Source organism: Octopus sinensis, linkage group LG16, assembly GCF_006345805.1.
Source record: "Octopus sinensis linkage group LG16, ASM634580v1, whole genome shotgun sequence".
In the NCBI taxonomy this organism is placed as follows: domain Eukaryota; kingdom Metazoa; phylum Mollusca; class Cephalopoda; order Octopoda; family Octopodidae; genus Octopus; species Octopus sinensis.
Window position 1 is genome coordinate 30,159,182 of NC_043012.1, and position 18,428 is coordinate 30,177,609.

Consider the following 18,428-nt stretch of genomic DNA (forward strand, 5'->3'; position numbering starts at 1 on the left):
TTGTTCTTCATTTTATTAACCATCGAGGGACAAAAGGTTTCATGGATCTTGGCAGAATGTGAACTTGGAACAAATGCTGCTGGTTATTTTATCCAACATTCTAACAAGTGAGGGAGGAAACAGTCAGGTTGTATTGACAACTGCACAAAGTTGTGATTGGTACTTTTATTCAACCTGCTGAAAATAGCAACAAAAAAATTCCTCAAATCACACCCAACACTTTTTTTAAATGTGGCATCATCATCATCGTTTAACGTCCGTTCTCCATGCTAGCATGAGTTAGACGGTTTGATCGGGGATCTGGGAAGCCAGAAGGCTGCACCAGGCTCCAGTCTGATCTGGCAGTGTTTCTACAGCTGGATGCCCTTTCACTCCGTGAGTGTAGTGGGTGCTTTTTACGTGCCACCTGCACAGGTGCCAGGCGAGGCTGGCAATGGCCACGATCAGATTGGTGCATTTTACGTGCCACCGGCATGGAAGCCAGTCAAGGCGGTACTGGCATCGGCCACGATTCAGATGGTGCTTTTTACGTGCCACCGGCATGGAAGCCAGTCAAGGCGGTACTGGCATCGGCCACGATTCAGATGGTGCTTTTTACGTGCCACCGGCACAGGGATCATATTGCAGTTTCCATTGATTTTGATGTTGGTGTACTTGACTCAATAGGTCTCCTCAAGCACAGGGTCAAAATGGTGTTTCTTCACTTGCCACCTGCACAGGAGTCAGTCCAGCAGTCCTGGCAACTGCCAGGTGCCAGTCATAGGATTGGTTCAATTTCGATTCCGATTTCACTTGCCCCAACAGGTCTTTGCAAGCAGAGTTTAGTGTCCAATGAAGGGAGGTTGGCATGGGTGCCAGTCGTCGGATGAGGTTCGATTTCGACTTTGCTTGCCTCAACAGGTCTTTGTGTGTCCAAGGGAGGAAAGACATGCATAAGTGGGCTGGACTCACTTGTCCTGCCGGGTCTTCTCACGCACAGCATATTTCCAAAAGTCTCGGTCGCTAGTCATTGCCTCGGTGAGGCTTAAAGTTTGAAGGTCGTGCTTCACCACCTCGTCCCAGGTTTTCCTGGGTCTACCTCTTCCATGGGTTCCCTCAACTGCTAGGGATTGGCACTTTTTCACACACCTATCTTCATCCATTCTCGCCACATGACCATACCAGCACAATCGTCTCTCTTGCACACCACAGCTGATGCTTTCTCTCAAGGTACTAACACTCTGTTGAGTAGTAGTCCTAGATAACCAAAGACTGAAAGGAAGACGGAATGGTTATGGTGAGAATGGTTTTCATCATAGACTTATTCAATTAAGGTTAACCACCTGCTATGTACTTATTGCTTTGTCTTGGGTCTCCAATTCCTCGTAGGGTTGTTGGGAGTGATGTGTGATATGTTGGGTCTTGGGTGTCTGAGCCTGCTGGAGCTGCACCTCTCTCTCTCTCTCTCGAATTAGTCCCCCCCCTTCCAGTACTGGCCTAATAAATACTTTATTGAGACCTTGAAGGGACAAAAGACAAAATTGGGATGCAAGGAGCTAGAATAAATACCACAAGGTATTTTATTTGCTCTTAATGATTCTGCCAATTCTTCACTTGATACACATTGATAGTGTTATGCTGCCACTCAGGCCCAAGGCCTTTCGATTCCACCATGGGCCCTAAGTCATGACAATGACACTCAGTAAACCAGAAATCCACCACGGGAAGGGGTAAGGTGGCAAATGCAGCCAGGAACCAACGCAACAACAAAAGAAAGAGATATACACAGGCGTTGCCTAATTCAGCAATTTTTTTTTAACAAAGCCAAAGCATTCACAACAAAGGTTAACAACATAATACAGAGTTTGAAAAACACAATGTTCACAATCAACAGTCTCTTAGAGTTCCACTTTCCTCTTTTTTTAACACAACAATTCTCAAAAGTTCCTTCTGCTTTTTTTTAAAAAACATTTCCAGGTTCTTTTTTTTTCCTTTTCTTTTCAACGGTTACATCAGAGCCTCTTTCTTTTTTTCATTTCAACAACACATCGTCTCTTCTCTTCTTTTCTTTTAAACATTTACATTTAAGCAAACACAACGTTTTTCTTTTTTTCATTTGAACATCAAAATTCAAAACACAAATAAAAACATTACTGCATGTTCCACGCCTGCAACACTCCCTGAATATCACAACCCCCACTATAGTAGTTCAGCTTCTTTATATATTTCTCTCTACCCCTGTCACTGTCATCTTCCTTACTACCTCTCGTCCTGTCATCTCTCACACTGACTGTCTGTCTCTCTCTAGACCACGCTGCCCCTTTGTCCAGTGGACGCTCACACTGACCGCCTGTCTCCCTCTCACTACTGTCTCTCGCTGACTGACCCTTTAACTTAATGCTACTCATATATATAACGTCGTCCCAGCATTTTTATTTTTTTTAACTTTCCGTGACCGTATAGGGCCATAGGTCAGTGCCTAGGGCCATTAATAATCGTGCTCTTTGACAGGACAAAGGAAATACCATTGTCCTGAACAGCTGGAGTGCTGGTTCGATTCCAACTAATGGAACAAGGGGCATAATATTTTTTTGTTCGTTTACATTTCCCTCGTGTCCGTAACAATAGATTGACTTTGAAGAGATGAAAAGAAAATGAACTTCATTAGGTTTTGAACTCAGAACTGTTACCAGTCCAGTGATTGAAACGAGTGAAAGAGAATAAAAGGAGAAGCTGAAAAGTGATGACTCATGTGTTTCTGAATCTCCCCCCCCCCACACACACACACACATTGATGATGGTGATGGTGGCAATATGCGTATGGTTGGGTGTAGCATCATCAGTTTTGCTCCGAGTGTCCCAATTGTTTGATCAGTGGTGCCACATACAGACTATATTATTTAACTGAGTATTCTACTGGCCATTCTACTCATAATGCAGGTTCAAAGTGACATGGGTGATCTTTTAAATTTTTCAGTTTCCATCTTCCCGACTTAACTCCCAAGCCCTGTGTTGATTCAGTTATAGTCTCAAGTACTTGTACCCAGGGATCAAACAGAGCCTTGTTACTGGGAAGCAATCTTGTCAACCACTTGCTTAAGTGTTCTCTAGAGAAAATTAAATGCCATGCTACCATTTCTTTACTTGATTATATCTATTGTGAATTCCATGCAATAAAGGGCTGTGTCCCTTTCTCTTCCCCTCAATCTTAAAAAATTTCCCATGAGGATAGTTGTGATTTTGTAGAAGCAGTGGAATATTGCACTTAATATCTTTTACCTTTTAGTTTAGCTCCTTTGCATTCCGGACTCAAATCTTCTGGGCTGGAGGTCAGTAAACTATGCCACTTCCTTTCTCTTGTATATTTGTGGCAACATGGGAAATATTTATTTTTCTAATTAACTGAAGGCAGTGAAATGGTAGAATCAGTTGACTAACAAATGTTTTGTGGTATTTTGCTATGTCTCACATTCAGAGATTAGACCCTATTAATTTTGACTTTCTTTTGATGATCATTTTGATGTGTTGTTAATTTTATCTCTAGAAATATTCTGCAATGAGGGAGTTCTAAGTTGTTGTCCACATGGAAAAGTGTGTCTATGACTAGTGCTTGGGGTTTTTCTCTTCTAGATGATTAAGTTTGGCAAAAATATTCCATAAAGATTTTTACTGTTTATACAGTTTTGTTCCTTAAACTTTCCTTGTCCACCTCCTCTTCACCTATTTGCTGTAACCTGTATTTTTTTTACACCCATTTTATATACACTGATGTTTTTTTATCCAACTTAAAACCTTGTTCTAAACAAGTGCACTCCATCATCTTTAAATCTCTTTAGAGTCCTCCATCTGATTCCACATATCTCTGCAATTAATCTTCAAGTTTGCCATTAATTGGTATATCTGAAGTAAGATCTCATCATCTTGTCAATTCAAGTAGTTCTTTTACAGTTAATGACACAACTCTTTCAATCAACAAAATCAATTTTTTCCGCTTATATATCAGGATTGAGCAATGATTTTAAAAAGCTATTAAAAACAAGAAAAAATACTGGTTTTAAATTATTATTTTAGGGGTTGTAAATTGAGAGTGTTGGACCAAATTCCTTGTGGTATTTAGTGACTCCATTTTATAATCAAAGTTCTAATCTTCACCGTGTTCAATAAAATAAATACCAGTGTGATACTGAGGTTAACTTTGCCTTTTATTCCTCCAGGATCAATAAAATAAAGCACCACTCATGTTCTGAAGTTGATCGTTTCAACTAATTCACTTCCCTTAAAGTTGCTGGCTTTGTGCTTAAATTAAAATCAATTAGTTGGACAATAATTATTATAGATGCATGTGGTGTGGTTAAGATCTCTTTGCAACAAGCATGTGGTGTGGTTAAGATCTCTTTGCAACAACCATGTGGTTGAATTATATTAGGAGATGTTTGTACAGAAAATATCTTGCAAAAATTATGCTGTTTAACTGAATGTATTTTCTGTAAAATATGCCTTGGACCTTGCAGAGTTTATCTGTGTTTTGTATATAATCCTTGCTGTGGTTTCTACATGTCTGATCAGATTCTTTATTATCCAGGAGCAAGTATGGCTGTAGAGGTGTAATTGTGACTACAGATAGGCAGGTGTGGCTGTGTTGTTAAGGTGTTTGCTTCCCAACCACATATGGTTTTGGGTTCATTTCCACTGTGTGATACTTCGGTTGAGTGTTTTCTACTAAAGCCTCTGACTGGTAGATTTGGTAGACAGAAACTGAAAGAAGCCTATTGTTTGTATGCTAATGTTGTCTTGTCTTGACATCATATGATTGTTGTAAATGAGTGTCACTGTCCTACAAGCAGTGTCATTCATTTCTGTGAAAACATGTCCAGCCATGGGTAAAATATTACCCTGTTTGGAAACAGGTGAGGATTGGTGACAAAAAGGTATCTGACTGCAGAACATCTGCCTTGATAAACTCCAGCTTATGCATGCCTGGTAAAGTGGGCATTAATATGAGGATGATGACACAGTGCACCAACCATTCTTGGTACCATATTCTCATACCTACAACCTGCTTATTTCCATTTTGAGGTCCAAATATTTTAGTATTTATTTTAAAATTATTATTTTTATCTCATTTAATATTATTAATAATGTTTTGTCTTTTGTCTCTCTTCCACAGGCACATATGAAGTTTCCTTCAGATTATCCATATTCTCCTCCTAGTGTTCAGTTTAAATCAAGAATGTGGCACCCAAATGTTTATGAGGTTTGTGGCATAAGTATTGTTTTATTTTCCTTTTTACATGTGTGTGTGTGTGTGTGTGTGTGTGTGTGTTTGTACTTAATGAAGAAGTATTATTGAATTACATAAAGTGGTAACTTCCTGAGTCTCCATTTCTGTATGGCCACCAGATGTTGGTGTAGGACTTTAGGGAGATTTGGGGAAAATGAATGTCTCGGTGTCGACGTTTTGGTTGTTGTGTCGAGGCTCACATACATGTGAACATGTACACCCACAAGAACTTGTGAACATGCAAACACACATTTGTGCATATATATACATATATATGCACATGTGTGCGTATACTTATACACCCCTATGCATGCACACACACTTATGTATACATTACACACACACACACACACTTGTACACATTCATTCCAAATAATTTTTCATCACTTTCAGTATTTTGGTTAAAGAATCTATTGTTTTAAGCATGCTAACCACACATACTCACCTGCATACATAGGACAGGTATGTACCTGAATACTTCAAGCTCTCAAGGAAGAATACATTAGTATAGAAGGATAGTAACACAAGGAAGGACCTACTGATGTAGTTCCTCATTGCTTTCCTCAGGCCCATGGCAGTGGTAGACTCAATTCCGCACCCCATGATAGCTGTTTGTGAAGTGCATGGATCAAGTGTTAACTTTATTTTGTTGTTGTTTGCTATGAACACACGGCTCAGCACAAGTGAAGGACGAAGGGAAGAGGTGCAAACTGTCGACACCTCATACTTAGTAGAGCGATACCATTATTTCAGCTGAATGTAACTGCTGTAGTCTTCCATTCTGGAAGAAAGGGAACCTTTATGCAGCTGCTGAACTTCCTAGACATAACAGCCTAAAGAACATAGGTGCTGTTGAATAATGTAGTCCTTGACACATTGTCTGAAGAAGAGACTGGACTGGCATCAGTTGGCTTCTGTGTTCAAATCTAGGTCAGGTCTTCTGCTGTGTTTCTGGACCAGACACTTCAGTTCATTCTATGTGAGTTTGACATTGGCCTCACTATGCAGCATGTTGGATCTTTTACTATATCCCTGGGTCAGTCAGTGTCTTATAAGGGAACTTGGCAGATGGAAACTGTAAGAAGCCTGTTGTATATTTGTGTATGAATAAATGGTGAATGAATTTTTTTCCTTATAGATTATATTTCAGATTATATTATATAAGCCTTAATGGCTTCTTTTTTTATAACAATTATTTTATGGAGGACATCCAATGATGGAGATGGCAATAACTTGCACCCTTCTTATCAGGTCCTATCTCAGCTTCTGTTGATTGAAATTGAAAACCATCAGAGAAATACAAAGAAACATGTTCTGTACATTTCCTAAAATTCGAATAATATAGTTTGAAATAATGTGAAACTCCATGAAAAACCATCAGCTCTTAGGAGTCCCATGGTATGCAAAGCGTTCAAGATGTCTATATGTATGAGGAGTTGTAGTATACTTTTTTTGACTTAGGTTTTCTTAAGAAATAAACAAAACCAAAACGTTAGTGTTCCTTCAAGTGATGCCATTCCAATCTTGCTACATGTGTTGCCAAGCAGCAATTGTATTGAAATCCAACACAATAGGACACACCCCAGTTGAGTCAAACAGATGTCGTTCTCTACTTAAGAAATGTTTTCTGAAAGTTTTTAGATTCTGTATGACAATCATTTGAAATGTTAGGGAATGTTACAATGGCTATTCATTAAAATGTTTCTATTGAAACTCTGTGGATTCAGGTTCAATTCTTTATTGATTCAGTCTTCTCCAATTTTAACATACCTCTCCAGCAAACCTAAAGGAGAGGGACTCTAACTCCTTTAATCAAATTGTCATGTACGGCTCAATAACCCCTTCATCGAATTGTCAACCAGGATTAGTAATCCCCTTTATAAAACTATCAAATAGGCTCAATGATTCCTTTATCAACCCTTGGTCAGACTTAGTAACATCTTAATCAACTGATATAGTCTCCAGTTTATTAGCAGCAGGACATTTTGTTTTTCTTTGGAAAGTTTAAAGGTGACTTGGTATTTGAAGTTTGCACACTGGATGTCAGTAAAATATCTAGTCTGGTGTCTGTACCAACTGCTCTTGAAGAAGCCATTAAGGAGTTTCAACATGCTAGACAAAGCAGTTAAATTTCATTTATTACATCCTACTGTTTCAAAAAAAAAAAATGATAAACAAAACATGTTGGATGTTGTAGTTGTAGATCCTGTCTTAAAAAGATTGGCAACACAGCCCCCTTTGCCTTCAAATTACATCATACAACCCAAAGAAGGAGGACACTTATACAATATAGTTCTCAGTATATTAACTACGAGATGAGGCAGTCATGACAAGAATGTCTTCCTGTCATAGGTCTTCTGGATCAGGATTGACTCGGGGTTAAACAACATTACCCACATTTATGTCCTTCCCCGCTCTCCTTCACATGACCTAATCTTGAATAATTTATACAACTTTATTTCTTTTTCTGAAATATCTCAGTATATTTCTGTGCAATGTTTAAAAAATAGTTTAACCCTGGGGGGAGGTGGTGTTGAATGTCTTATCTTCAATTCCCTTATTTCTTTAGTTTGTTTTGCCTCCCTACTACAACTGATGGAATTTTATTCATTTATTCAAACATCTGTTTATTTTATTTTAGTTTTCTCCTTCTTATTCTCCTACTCTTCCTCTTTTTCTTCTTTTATTATTATTATTATTATTATTATTATTATTATTATCATCAATGGAGTTCTCTCATCTCGGTTGTTATTATAAAACTAAAACATCCAAGTCCCTTAATTCTTCTGTGTTATATCACTCTGTCATTCTAGAGCAAATATTTCTGGACTGTCTCATAATATTTGGAGAAAGTAAAATAATGAAAAAACAGCATTGTTGTTGTTGTTTAGTGGCAGGAAGAAAGTCTTGTCTGGGAGGATGTGTAGAGCCATGATTGGTGAGGAGATTGGAATGAGAGATATGAGAGAAATAACTTAATAATGAGAAAATGAAATTTTATATGAGAAGTAGAGAATTTATGAATTAATTTGAGATAACAAAATATTTCCAGCTTTGTTGCAGGTTTTAAAGCAAGGTTAAATATTTTTATTTATCTTGTCTGTCTATAGTATGTATGTGTGCGTATGTTTGTATGTATGTGTGGTTGATAACCTTGAGAAAGTCATAAATATTGCATAGCCTTGTTCATTACTAACAAATCAGAGACCTTATGTCTCTGTAGAATAATTGTATGAGTGGTAACTCTAATCAATAGGGCTGATAAAACAAGTACTGAGCTCAATATAATCAATCATATCATCCTCACATAATTTGTGGCATTGCAATTATTATTATTATTGTTGTTGTTGTTGTTGTTATGGTGAGCTGGCAGAGTCATTAGTGTGCCAGGCAAAATGCCAAGTGGTATTTCTCCTGGCTCTTTACAATCTGAGCTCAAATCCTATTGAGTTAAATGTTGCCTTTCTTCCTTTTTGGGGTTGAAAAAATTATGGTTGATGTAACCGACTTAGCCCCACCTCCGAAAACTGCTGGCCTTGTGTCCAAAGTTGGAAACCATTATTATTATTATTATTATTTGGCAGACACACTAGCCAAATTGACTATATCCTTGCCAGAAAAAGGAAAAGAGGGCTGCTTATAAATGCCAAAACCTTCCCAGGCGAAGAATGTACCCCTCAATATAGATTAGTAGTTAGCAACTTCAGGACCAAGGCTGAATGGATGCCCAGAAGAAGACCAGATGGAGGAGAAGGGTCTAGAAACTTAAAGATCCCGTAAATGGGCAGAGATTTAGAGACGTATTACTCGAAGCCTTTGATGAAATAGAAGGGGATATAGCATCACATAATGTGGAAGACAACTGGAGGTTTCTACGGGACAACCTGCTGAGAGCCACTGACCAGATCTGTGGATGGTGCAAAGTCCCCTCTCAACCTAAGGTAATGTGATGGTGGAACAATGTGGTTGACAGGGCTATTAGACAAAAGAAACAGGCTTGGAAGGACTGGAAGAACGGAGGTAGCAGGGAATTGTATCAGACTGCCAGAAGGGAAGCTAGGAGACAGGTTTATTTAGCCAGAGGGGAAGCAGATAAGGAAAAATTTGCCAATGTTCTGCACCGTGAGGATGAATAACTTGAGGTATTTCATGTTGCAAGACCGTGTGTGAGAGAGAATCGTGATGTGGTAGGAGAGAAATGTGTTCGCATGGATGATGGTTCACTTGCGCTAAATGAGGATGCAAAGAGAGAGGTATTGAGATGCCACTATGAAAGGTTGCTGAATAAAGAAAATGAATGGGATAAAGAGAGTCTGCCGAATGTTGACCCAACAGAGGAACCAGCTATCTGAGTTGACAGTTCCTTGGTAGTTAAGGCAATTAGAAGCATGAAGACAGGGAAAGCCCCAGGCCCATCATGAATTACTGCAGAGATGCTCAAAATATCTGGCAGTGTCGGCTATAGCCTAGTCACCTGTATAGTTAACCAGGTGATACACGAAGGAGTCATACCCAATGACTGGTGCAGCAGCATAATAGTCAACTGCTACAAAGGTAAAGGTGATGCCTTAGATACAAATAATTACAGAGGTATCAAGCTGCTGGATCAAGTAATGAAGGTCACGGAGAGGGTCATAGCCCAACTAATTAGAGAGAGAGAGTCAGTTTAGATGAAATGCAGTTTGGTTTCGTGCCAGGGAAAAGCACCACTGATGCTATATTCCTGGTAAGACAGCTGCAGGAGAAATACCTAGCCAAAGATAAACCTCTGTACCTGGCTTTCGTTGACATGGAGAAAGCCTTTGACAGGGTTTCTTGATCCCTTATCTGGTGGTCAATGAGGAAACTAGGGATAGATGAATGGTTAGTGAGATCTGTGCGAGCAATGTACAGGGATGCTGTTAGTAAGGTAAGGGTTGGCAACGAGTACAGTGAAAAATTCTGGGTAGAGGTAGGAGTCCACCAAAGTTCAGTCCTCAGCCCCCTCCTATTTATCATAGTTCTCCAGGCAATAACAGAGGAATTCAAGACTGGGTGCCCCTGGGAGCTCCTCTATGCTGACAACCTTGCTCTAATTGCTGAGTCACTATCAGAACTGGAGAAGTTTCAGGTGTGGAAGTAAGGACTAGAGTTGAAGGGCCTTAGAGTCAACCTAGCTAAAACAAAAGTCCTAATAAGTAGGAAGGTAGACAAACCACAAACGCCTTCAGGTAGATGTCCCTCTCGATCTGTAGAAAAGGCGTAGGTAGAAACTCTATAAGATGTACCCAGTGTAAGCTATGGACACATAAGAGGTGCAGCAATGTCAAAGGAAGGCTAACTGGGAAGATAGTTTTTGTATGTAGCAGATGCTCAGTAGCAATAAACACTGAAAATGTGCAGAGACCAACTTCCGCCACATTCCAGGGAGAAAAACTAGAAGTAGTTGATAGCTTCTGTTACCTAGGTGACCAAGTCAGTAGCGGGGGGGCTGAAATTGTAACTGCTAGATTAAGAATAGCCTGGGCAAAGTTCAGAGAGCTCTTACCTCTGCTGGTGACAAAGGGCCTCTCGCTCAGAGTAAAAGGCAGACTGTATAACGCATGTGTACAAACAGCCATGCTGCATGGCAGTGAAACATGGGCTATGACTGCTGAGGACATGCATAAGCTCACGAGGAATGAAGCCAGTATGCTCTGATGGATGTGTAATGTCAGTGTACGTACTTGACAGAGTGTAAGTACCTTGAGAGAAAAGTTAGATCTAAGAAGCATCAGCTGTGGTATGCAAAAGACGATTGCACTGGTATGGTCATGTGGCGAGAATGGCTGAAGATCGGTGTGTGAAAAAGTGCCAATCCCTAGCAGTTGAGGGAACCCGTGAAAGAGGTAGACCCAGGAAAACCTGGGACGAAGTGGTGAAGCACGACCTTCAAACATTAGGCCTCACCGAGGCAATGACTAGTGACCGAGACCTTTGGAAATATGCAGTGCGTGAGAAGACCTGGCAGGACATGTGAGTCCATCCCGTGTCCTTTGCCAGGGATGTAGCCAGCCCACTTATGCATGCCTTTCCTTCCTTGGACACGCGAAGATCTGTTGAGGCAAGTCTAGTCGAAATTGAATTCAAAATCGAACCTCATCCGACAACTGGCACCGATGCCAACCTCCCTTCATTGGACACTAAACTCTGCTTGTGAAGACCTGTTGGGGCAAGTGAAATCGGAATCGAAATTGACCCAATCCTATGACTGGCACCCGGCAGTTGCCTGTGCAGGTGGCAAGTAAAGAAACACCGTTTCGACCCTGTGCTTGAGGAGACCTATTGAGTGAAGTACATCAACATCAAAAATCAATGGAAATTGTAGTTGTGATCCCTGTGCCAGTGGCACGTAAATAGCACCATGCGAACGTGGCCGATGCCTGTGCCGCCTCGACTGGCTTCCGTGCCGGTGGCACGTAAAAAGCACCATCTGAATGTGGCCAATGCCAGTACCGCCTTGACTGGCTTCCATGCTGGTGGCATGTAAAAAGCACCAATCCGATTGTGGCCGTTGCCAGCCTTGCCTGGCACGTAAAAAGCACTCACTACACTCACAGAGTGGTTGGCGTTAGGAAGGGCATCCAGCTGTAGAAACACTGCCAGATCAGACTGGAGCCTGGTGCAGCCTTCTGGCTTCCCAGATCCCGGTCGAACCATCCAACCCATGCTAGCATGGAAAACAGACGTTAAACAATGATGATGATGATGATTATTATTATTATTATTATTATGGCAGAATTGTTAGCACATTGGTCAAAATGCTTAGTAGTGTCTCTTCCAGCTTTACATTCTGAATTCAAATTCTGCTCAGTTAGACTTTTCCTTTGATCCTTTTGGGGTCCAGTAAAATAACTACTAGTGAAGCAGTGGAATCAAAGTAATTGACCAGCCCCCCCCCTCATAAATATGTGCTTATGATAGAAAGGATTCTTATCATCATTGAATGAGAGAGCAGTGCATGCCATCAAAGTGACACTGGGGTATAAATATATGGAGCCCAGTGTACCTATCATGACTACCTGTCTGGTAAGGGTACACCATGCATCACAAACGTATGTATGAGATATGGTGATCAAGATAAACAGCACATGATATTGCAGGTGGGGCTCAGAATTTTCTTCAGGTCGAGTATCCCATCCCACTCAAAAGGTCCCTGAATAAGGGTTATTTAAGGATGATGAACAAAACACCCATGTTTCTGGAGGTGAATTACCCAAACCCCAGAGAATTCTTCTCAACACATGGCTATGATGCTCCCCCACTACTTCTGCTAGTGATTAGAGATGCACATATCGTCAGCCAGTAAGGGACATGCTCAACTGGTTACGGTCAAACAACTGACAAGCAAATCTGTGGTATTGAGCAGAATATTTGCTGTATCCCATCTTTTATACCAAGACAACACATGTACATGATAACATTTCCAATCAGAAGAGCCACTGCCTGGTACTGCATCAGGGCATTTATTATTATCAATAATATTAATACACTAACTTTTTGTTTTTGTATGTACCTATTATGTCCTTCACACTTACTTCAAAGAAATGGCAAAGCGAGAGAGAGGAGGACAGAGAGGAAGTAAGAGAGAAAGAGAGAGACAGACAGTGAGTGGTGACGGCATTCATTTTGTGTTTTTAAATGTTTCAGAAAGTAAGAGAAGTAGATACATATGCACATTGTTAAATCAAAAGCAGGGAGAGAAGAGGGACACAAAGGAAGTGAAAGAGAAAGAGAGAGAGACAAGAGATACATAAATCCAAAGAAAAGTTCATAAATAGATACATACGCACAGCAAATATTGGATGTCAATTTCACTTTTCATTACCACACAATAAAATTAACTCACAAATGGCCCGAGTACTCCACAGACATGCATAACATTAACGTAGTTCTCAGGGAGATTCAGCGTCACGCAGAATATGGCAAGGTTGGCCCCTTTTAATTACAGCTACAACTCGAGACCTATATATATATATATATATGAGTGTGTGTGTATAGTATAGGTTAGTTAAAACATGTTTGCAATAATAAGTGTCGCGTGGTGGAAATAAATGCAATTGCCAAACTTTCATTCATAAATCCATTTATTATTTCGTTCTTTTGCATTTCAATTTGTACATTTGTACCCAGAAATTTTCAACAACTGCACACCAGAAGAAATAGAAAAAGAAGTAATTTTATCTCCTAAAAATTCTGACTGTCTTGCAATAAAGGAAAAAGTCCTTAATATTATACCAGAGGCACTTAAAACATACTTAAGCACAGATTCAGTGTCCTGCAATAATGAAGAGGAGGTTCAGAACTATCCATTTGAATTCATAAACTCACTCACTCCATCCGGTTTGCCTCCTCATTGTCTCAACTTAAAAGTAGGGGCTATTGTAATTCTGCTAAGAAATCTTTTGATCAGTCAAGGATTATGTAATGGAACTTGCATGAAAGTGCAAAGACTTCATGAACATTGTGTAGAGGCATCATTGGTAAGAGGCTCCAACAGAGGTCGTACAGTTCTAATTCCCAGAATTAAACTTGGGCCAAGTGATGAAAATATTCCATTCACACTAAACAGACTTCAGTTTCCACTTCGACTTGAAAAAGTTGGAATACATTTGCCTCAATCATATATGTCGCATTTTCAAGAGCACGAATTATCAAAGTAAGAATTATGACACCCAATTGGGATAACAGACAAGGCCAAAAACGTGGTGTGACATGCACACAAAATATTGCCTCCTATGAAGTACTGTGAGGAAGAACATTGCACCAGCTAGCTTCACCACCACACCAGCCGCTCCATCATTGCACATCCACATTACACCTTCAAGATCAGGGAACCAGTTAGGGGCCCACTGGATCTCTCTCAGCATACCAGTAAACCACAAAACCGCACCAACCAGCATCACCACTACCTCCAAGCCCGTCATATATTTATATATATATAATGTGTGTGTTTGTCCCACCACCACCATTGCTTCACACTGATACTGGTGCATTTGCATCCTTGTAATTTAGCTGTTCAGCAGAAGGGACTGATAGAAAAAGCACCAGGCTTACTAAAGTGCGATGCTCTAGCATGGCCACCGTCAAATGACTGAAACAAGTAAAAGAATAAAAGAATACCAGAAAAACGTTCCGTACCACTAAACCAAGAAGGTTCTTTGAATATGTACGATGTATTCTAAGGTTAAATAGTAATTCCGTTTACGTTTGTGTAACTGAGATATTTTGGTTGGATTATATAGTCATTGGTGTTACATTACTTTCTATATTCTGTAACTGTCACAATATACTTTTCTAGGCCTGAAAATTTTGTGGGGAGGGGCCAGTTGATTAGATTGACCCCAGTACACAACTGGTACTTAATTTATTGACCCCAAAAGGACGAAAGGTAATGTCGACCTTGGCAGAATTTGAACTCAGAAAGTAAAGACAGACGGTCATATTATGCAACCATTTCCCATGGCACCAGTACATTGTTTACAGATGCTTACATTTTTTATGTCTTCTGTGAATTTTTCATGGGTCCAGCTATAGTTATTATTATTATGAACAAGATGGCATGCTGACAGAATCAATAAAATATCAAAAAATAAGCCTTGTGGTTTCTTCAAACTCTTTATATTCTGAGAACATATCATGCCAAGGTCATTCCTCCTGGGTCAATAAAATATAGTACCAGTAAAATACTGGGGTTGAATATGATGACTACCCTCCCACCACTACCTGTGTCATACTGGAGGATGATGATAATAATAATGATGCTATACCTGGGGATGGAAGAAACCAAGAGCGTAGATATTACCACACCTGGAGATGCAATAGTGGGTGACAAAGGTAAACTGGTAATGATTGAGAAATACAAGTTACCAAAAGAGAAAATTACAAGAATGTGGTTTTCACAGAATATTGGAAATGAATGACACTAATTTACGACTATCATGCTATTTCATGTACAGAAACACTGCCAGATCAGACTGGGCCTGATGCAGCCTTCTGGCTTCACAGACCCCAGTTGAACCGTCCAACCCATGCTAGCATGGAAAGCGGACGCTAAATGATGATGATGATGATGATGTTCACGCACGGCTTTGGTTAGCCTGGGCTATAGTATAGGAACACACTGAAGGACTGAACCTGAATGCACGTGGTTGGGGAGCAGACTTCTAAACCACACAGCCATTTCTGCACATAATAATAATAATTATTTCTCTACTTTGCTCTAGGGATATGGATGTGGTCTACAATTTGTGTAGGGGTTTAAATAAAAGATGAAGGGAAAGAAAGTGGGGGGAAAAAACAGTGAAATGACATAAAACTATACATAGCATGCAAAATACAAATGATGCAGTCCTTCTGATACAGGAGAACCTCCAACTTGAGCCAATCAAAGAACCCCATAGATCCAAGTTTACCCTAGTCCCAATGGCACAAGTCCTTGCCCAACTGCTGTTCTCAAATTTACAGATGCATGTTTAAAGCGGATCCATTCACCCCAACCGTTTTTACCAGTTGCCCGTTTGTTCACAAATTCACTGTGACAGAGCACTTCCTTCTCCATCCTCACTTTCCTTTTCAAGTGGAACTTAGAAATAGTTGATAAAAGCTTAACCAAAGAGGAAGGTGTCTTTCCTGAATCCTTTCATCCTCGTCCATCACACAACCTCTTTTTTAATAGCAACTAGGAGGAAGGCTGTACTTCCCAGTGTGAGCATAAATATGGCTGAGAGGTTAAGAAGCTTGCTTTGCAACCTCAAGGTCCCATATTCAGTGTTAGTGCATGGCTTCTTGGGCAAATGTGATTTTCAATAGCCTCAGGTTGACCCAAACTTCATGAGTGAAATTGGGTGGCTTGTAGCTGTAAATCAAAAGGCAGATCATGTCCTGCTGATTCTGTTAAGGATATACATGTCTGTTGGATGTTCATTGTCAAACGAGAGAGATCCACCATTTTACCAGCATTGGACAGATGAAAGGTAAAAATCTGTCTGAGCAGTGTTTCAACTGAAACTAAACTCTTCAAAGTAGTTAATGCAGTTGTTTTGTCTGTATTGAACTTTTTTTTTTTTTTTTTGTTCCAGAATGGAGATGTTTGCATATCTATATTACATCCCCCTGTTGATGATCCACAGAGTGGTGAGTTACCTTCTGAAAGATGGAATCCTACACAGAACGTCCGGTAAGCAAGTCTCTTTCAGTGTGTGTGTGTGTGTGTGCATGTTAAGCAACTGCTTTTTAGTTGAAAAATTAAAATGTTCTTGTTTTACACAATTCTTGAAGTGAAACAATGTGTTCGAAATATGTTGTATTTTGGATGGGTCGTTGTACCAGTGAAAATACAAATACACACTGGTTGTAGTTCACTTTTACATTGCTGATCAGTTGATCAATCAATTATTGATTGAATTGTCAAAGACTTTCACTCAGTGACCTGCAATTAGTTTTGCTTCCTGTTTTGTGTTTGGTGTTTATATGTCTTGCAAAATGAATTTATAATGAAAGATAATTTGTGTGGTGAAAGACTCTGATGAAACAGTATTTAATTAATTAGTCAACAATAAACAAGTGAACTGCAGTCAGTGTATGTAGGGGTTTTTTTTTTTTGAGAGAATATCTCCCAAAATGGAACACTAATTACAATGTGATTAATCAATATTTATTATATGTTGTGAATTGATACATTGATAAATATCTATTGTATATTATCCTGGTTTCATTTAAGTGATCCATACCCTCTTCATGTCAGACTCGAAATAGCTTTTTAGATGGTAGAAAGGGATTCTCTCATAGCTGTGTGTAACTGTCAATACCTTCAGAAAGATCTTGTTTGAAATAATTACTACCAAACTCTGCTTGACCAAATGCATTCCTCTTCTTCACCCAAAGCATCTCTATGCTGTTGGAAAGTGAAAGTCATGTATCTGAAGCTTCCCTCCCCTCTCCCAAACGATTTAACTTATTGAATTGTATATTGTGGTAATTTATTTCTATAGTTCTCTTAGCCACTGGGTATCCACCCATTTCTGATGTCACTAATCATGTGCGTGTGTAAGAGAGAGAGAGAGAGAGAATCAGTCCATCCATTCATCACATCGGGAAGCTGTTGGCAAAGTGGTTGCTAGATTTTTGTTGAATAAGCTGATGGAAGATGTCATCCCTAAATCCCCAAATGGCTTTAGATGAGGTAGAAGAACAATGGATATGATACTCTCTGCAAGACAGACACAAGAGAAATGCACTTGAACTGCAGATAACTTTTGTATCAAGTCTTTGTTGATTTAAAGAAAGCTTTTGATACAGTTAACAGAGATGCCCTGTGGACAATCCCTGGAAAAGTCAGGTTCCTACCATCGTTTGTCACTATGTTTGATTGCACTAAGACAGCTCTGATTGACAATGAAGTTAAGCAAGGCATTATTTCTGCTCCTGCTCTTTTATTTTGATATTCTTTGCTGTTTTGCTTACATATGAATTCTATATTTGTGACAAGGGTATTCTCTTGCAGTTTATGTATGTATGTACATAGGTACGTGTTGGATATATTTTAATGCACCTCATATATATGAACATATGTACATATGCATGTATGTAAAAGGTGCATTAAAAAAATATCCAACTTTATTTTCTCCTGCCAAAACTAATGCCACACAGGCAAAATCCTTTGGACGGGAGCTGATGCCACCCTCCTGCACATGCACCAAATTTTCATGCCAGTAGGCCATGTCAGTTCCCATCTGTTACAGCAAGAGTATAAACCATGCAAGATGACCGAATGCATCAAGCAGAGACCAAAGAGCTGGGTCGTGGTTTGAGCAATTCCCATGTGGAGGTGCTTCTGTTGCTCTGCCAGCACCTTGTGTATGAATTTCACCAACACTCTCTGCATGCATGAATCCTCTGTTAAAATGGAAGGCACTGGTCCTGTGCTTATTCCCAATTTGTTAGTAGTTTCCTGGATTGTTACATGAAGGTCTTCCGTGACTATTTGCCAAACCTTCTCAATCAGCTCCCTTCTCAATCAGCTTGAGGATGGCCAGCCTGACTATGTCTTGCTCACCATTGAAGTGCAGCCATGTTTGAAGTGGTTGTACCACTCATTGATCTGAGCTGTGCCCATCTTCTGGATGGTTGGAGCTTGAGAATCATCAAG

The 18,428-nt window shown here is 39.8% G+C and overlaps 1 protein-coding gene across 1 annotated transcript in view; it reads left to right on the forward strand.

Moving 5' to 3' along the window:
* LOC115220438 (ubiquitin-conjugating enzyme E2 R2) overlaps nucleotides 1-18,428 on the forward strand; it is a 98,092-nt gene that overhangs the window by 74,236 nt on the left and 5,428 nt on the right. Inside the window, exons 2-3 of the mRNA XM_029790566.2 lie at nucleotides 5,147-5,233; nucleotides 16,360-16,457. Of these exons, the coding sequence (XP_029646426.1) occupies nucleotides 5,147-5,233; nucleotides 16,360-16,457 (185 nt within the window). The remainder of the gene's footprint in view (nucleotides 1-5,146; nucleotides 5,234-16,359; nucleotides 16,458-18,428) is intronic.